Source organism: Limulus polyphemus, unplaced genomic scaffold (assembly GCF_000517525.1).
Source record: "Limulus polyphemus unplaced genomic scaffold, Limulus_polyphemus-2.1.2 Scaffold7029, whole genome shotgun sequence".
Lineage (NCBI taxonomy): Eukaryota > Metazoa > Arthropoda > Merostomata > Xiphosura > Limulidae > Limulus > Limulus polyphemus.
This window is the reverse complement of record NW_013672639.1, coordinates 24,713-32,231: the sequence shown is the minus strand read 5'-3', so window position 1 is coordinate 32,231 and position 7,519 is coordinate 24,713. Positions and strand designations below refer to the sequence as shown.

General features: G+C 31.9%; 1 protein-coding gene across 1 annotated transcript in view; it reads left to right on the top strand.

Annotated features, from left to right (window-relative positions):
- The first annotated feature begins 288 nt into the window (after positions 1-288).
- The window catches only part of LOC111089685 (glutathione S-transferase C-terminal domain-containing protein-like), a 27,933-nt gene continuing 20,702 nt past the window's right edge, over positions 289-7,519 (top strand). Inside the window, exons 1-2 of the mRNA XM_022402617.1 lie at positions 289-344; positions 4,502-4,747. Of these exons, the coding sequence (XP_022258325.1) occupies positions 4,508-4,747 (240 nt within the window). The 5' untranslated portion in view covers positions 289-344; positions 4,502-4,507. The remainder of the gene's footprint in view (positions 345-4,501; positions 4,748-7,519) is intronic.

Sequence of the window (7,519 nt, the reverse complement as noted above, 5' to 3'; positions counted from 1 at the left end):
AGAAGAAGATACGTCCCGTAAAATTAAAATACTCTGTTGAATTTTGATTTTGTGTTTGTAAATTATGTACATTTAATTAACTATTATCTCTTGAACTATGTTTTAACTATTATTCATTTTTATGTAATATCTCTTGAACTACGTTTTAACTAATATCTCTTGAAGTAACCTGTTTAAGCTCAAGGCAAGGTTTTTATTTAGTTGTTAGACCATGAGGTTACAACTTATGATTAGCTAATTTACATAATCTTTAAAACATTAATGTCTGTACATGACCACTAGGGGACGCTTATGTCAGTTTCATAATACAAACATACTCAAAATCAACGTGCTGTAGCTAGAATGTGAGTTATTGCTTTAATATAACTAAAAATTCATAGTTGAACTAAACAATAAAAGGATTAATAAATGAAAGGCAAACAAAATTATAAAATAAACGTAGAACTTGCTGTCTCACAAACTGTCTATCTTGAAAGCTATCAAACATGAAATCAGACTTGGTGTTAAGAATATGTCCAATTGTCTTGTTCAGTATGAAGTCATTCTAGAAAGAGAAATTAATTTAGATTTATTTTGTATTTTTCAACTTTTCATTTAACCTTACATTGATGATTTTGCTGTAGATAAGTGTTAGGGGAGAGAAAATGATAGGAATTTCTAGAGGTTTGGCAATTGATTTATAAAACTGTACAAGGGAAAGAAATATCTTTATTCTTAGGATAAAAATCACCTTTCACTCTGACTGGTGCTGGAAAGGATTTATACGTTTTCATCTTTAGTAGAAATACTTTATTAACAAATCTGACTTGTGTATAACAGACTCATATTTACTAAAAACTTGCCGAATTTTTTGTGAAAATACACTTAGTACATTCAGAATTTAGTTTAGAGGGTAAGATCTGTGGTAGCATCTCGAAATCAGCCCAAAATGTTGTCTTAAAACTTTCTAGATGGATTGAGTCCATTAATTTCTAGATTCTGCGTGAAAAAAAAATCAAAATTTAGTTCAGGCAACATTTACAGAAGTTATTTTCTTAAATTCATTTCATGAAATACTATAAAAAAACAAATATTGAAAATTCTTCCTTTAATCTTTGATTTAGTTTTTTTTTTTATATTGTGTTTTAGAAGGTTTGATTTTATATATCCAGTCAGCATTGCTTATTTTTCATTCAAATGTTTATTTTTAATTTTACTGGTTGAAGTAATTAACTTCCTGCTTTATTTAAATTATGCAAACACAATGAGACTAACAAAGATTATTGAACTCATTGTTTATAATGGTATCACTTTTGCTTGTGTCTTAACATGTTTTCACAGTAATCCTTTGGATCATGATCAATTTTTATATCTGATACTTTGTTTTCCGTAAATAAGTTCTAGTGTATATGTTTTGAATACAATGTATTCAATAAAAAAAGTACTTGGATTTTTCACTTGAATAGTTTGCTATCATGATCTAGTCTATCTTATTGCTGAACTAGCTGGAGTACTCGTCTCTTTGACGGAAGTTTTGTAAATTTATGATTAGAGATGGTTATCTTAGGACAAGAAAAGCTGCTTCCCTTATAGGTAATTGTAAAAAAAAAAAATGCAAACATGGCCATAAAAACTGCAATCACGTAGTTTGAAGCTGCAGATTTGCATATATCTCCGTATGGACCCAACAAACCTTCATGCCAAATTTGGGTGGAGATGCATCAACAGGAGCAAAATAGTGGTAAAAACCACCCATAAAAACCAAAAAATGCAAAACTGAAAATTTGTATGTATCTCCTCATGGACCCAACAAACCCTCATTCGCCAAATTTGGTGGAGATCCATCAACAGGGGGCAAAGTAGTGGTAATAACCAAAAACTGAAAATTTGTATTGTAAGATCCATCCACACCCTGCAAAGTATTTACACGGACATACAACAGACAGTACTATTATATTTATATTGATGTAAATATTTTTACTGATGTTGTTTCACAAAAGAATATTCCTGTAACTTTCCAATAGACCTATCACATAGAAACATTTTCAGGAATGAAAATAACATTATAAATAGCTGTGGGGGGAAAAAAGTTTATTTTTTCATTGTTAAAGAAGTATTTAAGTCTATGTTGAGCTAAGCTATCAGAAGTACAGCATGTTGAATCAGTATTAATAATAATTCATAACTCAAGCCACAAGTCTGCATTTACCAACTTTCTATACTCTATCCACCATTGACTTACTCGAGTGATCAAAATGTGTTAAATGCATTTTTAACACCCAAAGTTTTATGTTTTTTACCTTACTTACCTTTGGAAGGAAGGATAAAGAAAAAAATATTTGGACTTCTGAGTTTTTCTAATTTGTGTATTTTTTATTCCTTTTTCTTTCCCACCTTGAACACCTGTTTTCCATAATTAGGATTATAAAGTTTAGTTATCATAAGGGTTTTCTTAATCTCCACAGTGGCTGAACAAGAAAGGTGGCTGCTCCCTCCAATAATTCTCTCACATCTCCCCCCTTTTCTGTAATATATTCAAGAGTGTTGATTGTATTCAGTTTTGGCTATGTTTCTGTCTAATCTTGATGTAATCCCAGGTTCTGAACTTCCAGTGTATCATCGTACTCATCATTAAATTATTTTATCACTCAGTTGTTTGCAGACCACTTAAAATTCCATAATTGTTTCATAACTCAATCATTTGCAGAACACTAATAATTCCATAATTGTTTCATAACTCAATTGTTTGCAGAACACTAATAATTCCATAATTGTTTCATAACGCAATCGTTTGCAGAACACTAATAATTCCATAATTGTTTCATAACTCAATCGTTTGCAGAACACTAATAATTCCATAATTGTTTCATAACTCAATCGTTTGCAGAACACTAATAATTCCATAATTGTTTCATAACTCAATCGTTTGCAGAACACTAATAATTCCATAATTGTTTCATAACTCAATTGTTTGCAGAACACTAATAATTCCATAATTGTTTCATAACTCAGTTGTTTACAGAACACTAATAATTCCATAATTGTTTCATCACTCAGCTAAACTGTGTGAGGCGGAGGTAAACGTTTATCGGAAATACATTTTCAAGCAAGGAAATTGTTAATTTTCATTTTATGATATATTCATCTGGTTATTTATTTGAAAGTGTTTTACACTCTCCGTAGCACTTTTTTTTCCTGAATTTGTATTTTAGTTGTTTGAAACAAAGTAATACATTGTACAGTTAAGGTAATAGGATGTATTAAAGAAAAAAAATAGATAAGAATATCATAGAAGCTCATGCTTTTCACAATATTTCATTTATTAGTTCTTCTTAATGCATACTTTACTTGGATTATGATGTAAGCCAGTTACATTCACTGTATTTCTTCCATTGTAAGAGTCATGATAAAATAATATCTAGCTACCATATTAACATGTATTCATTTTTGTTTGTTTTTAATATTATGCAAAGCTAAACGAGAGCTATCTGAATTAGCTGTCCCTAATTTAGCAGTGAAAGATTAGAGGGAAGGCAGCTAGTCATCACCAACTTTTGGGCTATCCTTTATCAACAAAATAGTGTGATTGATCATCACATTATAATGCCCCCATGGCTGAAAGGGTGAGCATGTTTGGTGGGACGGGGATTCGAACCCGCGACCTGCAGATTGCGAGTCGAGCTCCTTAACCACTTGGCCATGCCAGGCCTCTATTAATTTTTAGCTTGGCTGGGAGTGGGATATATTATAAAATGTTAATTTTCCTCTGATCTATAAACTAAACTTCATAACTGAAAATTTTATTCATCTTACTGTAAATGTGAGCTTCCCTGGAGTTTTTGTGGGGTGGAACTAAATTAATATTTGTAGACGTATGTGTCAAAAGAAATGTTGAAACGGATGCCTTATGAAAGTATGCATTCACACATGCGATATTTAAGGTATCAGTAAAACCTAATGCATTAAATAATAGTTTTAGATGACAAAATGCCATCAGATATACCTTAGTTTCAAATCTTGATCACTAAGTTGTTAAAGCTCAAAACATAGATGTACACCAACAAATAAAATCACTGACTTATGTTCTTACACATAAGTGTTGAGCTTAACTACCGCTTTCGTCTTTCCTCAGAGGTTTCTTATTTCTGTGTCACATACAATTTATAATAATATAATAAAACTACAAGGTAAAAAAATTTATTCAGCTCATCAAGGCCATCTCACCCACAGAAGGAGAGAAAAAATACAAGTTAAATATAAACCATCATATCCATGTGTGTGTGTGTGTGTGTGTGTGTCTCCAACTGTATTTTATAAGAATTCAGTCTAATGGCATACACTATATCATCAGGCAATGTGTTGTACAAGTATAAACATTCTGTGAAAGAAATAAACTGCTCCCTAGGATCCAAAAGTTAAATCTACTTAAACACACACTTATCTCTAATTAATATTTTCTAGTTTTCATTACACGTATTGTATACTATTAACACTGAAGCTTGTTTGTTTGTTTTTTTTCCAGAAAATAATGGATTCAAGAAAAGACATTTTGTTCCTGCAAGTTTCATCATCAGTTTCTATGCCAAATACTGTGGAAACATCAGTTGAGAGCATAATAGTTTCATTTATTTTACATTACTGTGAATTGTCTACGTTAGATCTATGGCTTTTAGAAAAGTCACATTCATGTCCACAGTTCCTTTTGCCACTGAGTGCCTTGTCAGCCTGGACTGTGAAAAGAACAGATGCCTCTGACATGCCACAAGAGGCAAGTAGCACATTACAGGAGTGTGTAATTACTAAATATAATTATGTCAGAGTTCTGCAATACATTCTTCTGTTTCCCTCAATTAAAGAAAAGTATTGTCCCCTCCACATTTAGTGTATGTAAAGTATTGACCCCTCCACATTTAGTGTAAAGTATTGACCCCTCCACATTTAGTGTATGTAAAGTATTGTCCCCTCCACATTTAGTGTATGTAAAGTATTGTCCCCCTCCACATTTAGTGTATGTAAAGTATTGTCCCCCTCCACATTTAGTGTATGTAAAGTATTGTCCCCTCCACATTTAGTGTATGTAAAATATTGTCCCCCTCCACATTTAGTGTATGTTTCTTATTCTTTTTAAAAATACAGTATGTTCTAATAGTATACATATAAATGTTAAAGATCCTTATAAGCTATTAAGATGATAGAATTTACAATAGTTATAAATGTTATGTTACAGTTGTATGAAACTTTTCAGTGAAATGTAATACATCTGTGTGTCTACTGTATTTTCTTGTTTCTCTACTGATACAGAAGTTTTCAACCTAAGAAACTTGACTTTATAATCATAGTCATTTTATACATTATTTATTACTTCACATGTGATTAGGAATATTTCGTATAGAAGATCAGTTTGAATTAGCTTATCATTAAAGTCTGTGATTCAATTGATGGACCCACCTTCTCAGAATTTGTGCCTGTACTATCTTAGTAAAAAAACCAGGACAACTTTTAGTATCTTAACCTAAGAATGTTAGGATTGTTTTAAGAAGTAGTTTAGTGATTAGAGAAAGTTGCTAATTGATTGCTCGTTGAGTTTATTAATTAATTACATTTAACTAATCGAGGCTTCTCACATGAGACTTGAATAATTGAAAACATGAATATGATTAGTTGGTTATTAGCTAGTGTATGCCTCCTTTTTGTTTCTCTTTGTCAGGCTTCATTTCTTTGTTCAAAGATCTTCAGGGGTGTTGCTGACCCACTGGAGACCCTGACTAGGGCAGCATAGCATTAGTCCTAATTGTCTACTATGGTTTCTTGTACTTCTTAATCTCAACTGTTCTGTTCCTAGGCTGCTGAATCCATGTAATCTCTTCCCATCTCAGCTCTCTGGCCTTCTTTTACTTCCTATCCTCCCACTTCCTGAAGTCACAGTTGTTTGCTCGACTCGTCGATGCCTACCCTGTCAGATCTGTCCCTGTGTGAGCCTATCTTTCTCTCTTTGCTGGCCTATATTCTCCATTTTTGTCCGATAGATGGTTTATTCAGGTTCTTCCTCCAAGCCTATCTCTCCACTTCTCTTTAACTCTCTCTGTTCTCCTATATCTTCTGTATATCAAGGATGTGGTCTAAGATCTCTTGGCCAAGAATACCATTGAGAGGGTATTTACTCCTGCACATGGTTACTTTTCTTGTCTTTTTGTGGTACACAAGACGACTGGGAATTGAGAACCATTTACCAACCTCTAATCTCTCAACTGGTTTCATATCATCTCTTGGTTCCCTATGGAGATTTTTTTCCCCTCAACATTGGTTTTTTTCAGCTTGACTATTGATGAACAAGGTTATTTCAGACATTTTTTTACACATTCCAATTGCCCTGCCCTCTAGACATTTTTTGTTTTTGTTTTGTCCATTGGGATTGGATCTTCAGTACCATGCTCTTCTTTTTGGCATTGCATCTGATCCTTATATCTTTATCCTTCTGACCATGGGCAGGACAAAGTGTGTATATTGTATACAAATAAGCTTGGCATCAAAGTTAATAAATCAAATTTTAATATTATATAGATTTCAAGTTCTTAATTTTACAAGGAAATATTTAAAAAACTCAATCTTCCCTAGTATGAGAATTGTAGCATTTGCTTTCTAGGTCTTTCATCTTCTGAAATTTATTTACCACCCCTCTGAAAAGTATGGAATTTAATGTACATTATTCATTATAATGTAGGTATTGCTCAGGCTGAGCTGAATTTTTATAGTCTTCAATCTTACTTGTTTATGAAGACATAAACTAGAAAATCAGACCCACTTGCCACACCCACCCATCACATCCTCTTTTTCACAAAGTTCTGACATTTTATACTATATCATTTATAACCAATAGAAAGCTTAAGTTTTAATATATCAAATAACATATTATATTACATTGTTTTCTGTACATGAATTTGTCTATTTTATTGTTCAGTTTTTTTTTTCCAGGAATCACAACAATGATCATAGTTGAATTTTTAATGGCACTTATCGCATAGTTGGAAAGGCAAAAACAATTATAATAGATATAGGACATTGATTGCTTTGTGCATCTTATTATTCTGTGTTCCTAGATGCATTATTTAATTAAATAATTATTTAGTGTAGTATTACCTTTAGTATAAAAATGTAGGCTTAAATTTCATCGACAGTTGACAGCAAAAAATACAGGGGGACCAAGGTAAGTACTATTTTTTTTTGTTTTTCATGTGTATTCTATACTTATTATTGTCAAGGTAATTAAAATTGAAACATTGGAAACTTGTTAGATTATATAAAGTAATGAAAAATATAATTCTTTATGAGATATGCTTGTAATCAGCTCGTGCATTACATAATTCAATATGGTAATGTAAGCTTATGTTCACTGAGTGTCTTCTAACTTGTGTGGTGGGATTATTAGTTAAAAAGGTTCAAATGGCAATGAGTACAAGTTTTTAAGTATAAATAGATGTATACTGTTAGGAACTTGTAAGCTATTTGGGATAAAAAATTGTAGGTTCATGTTCAAATTTTC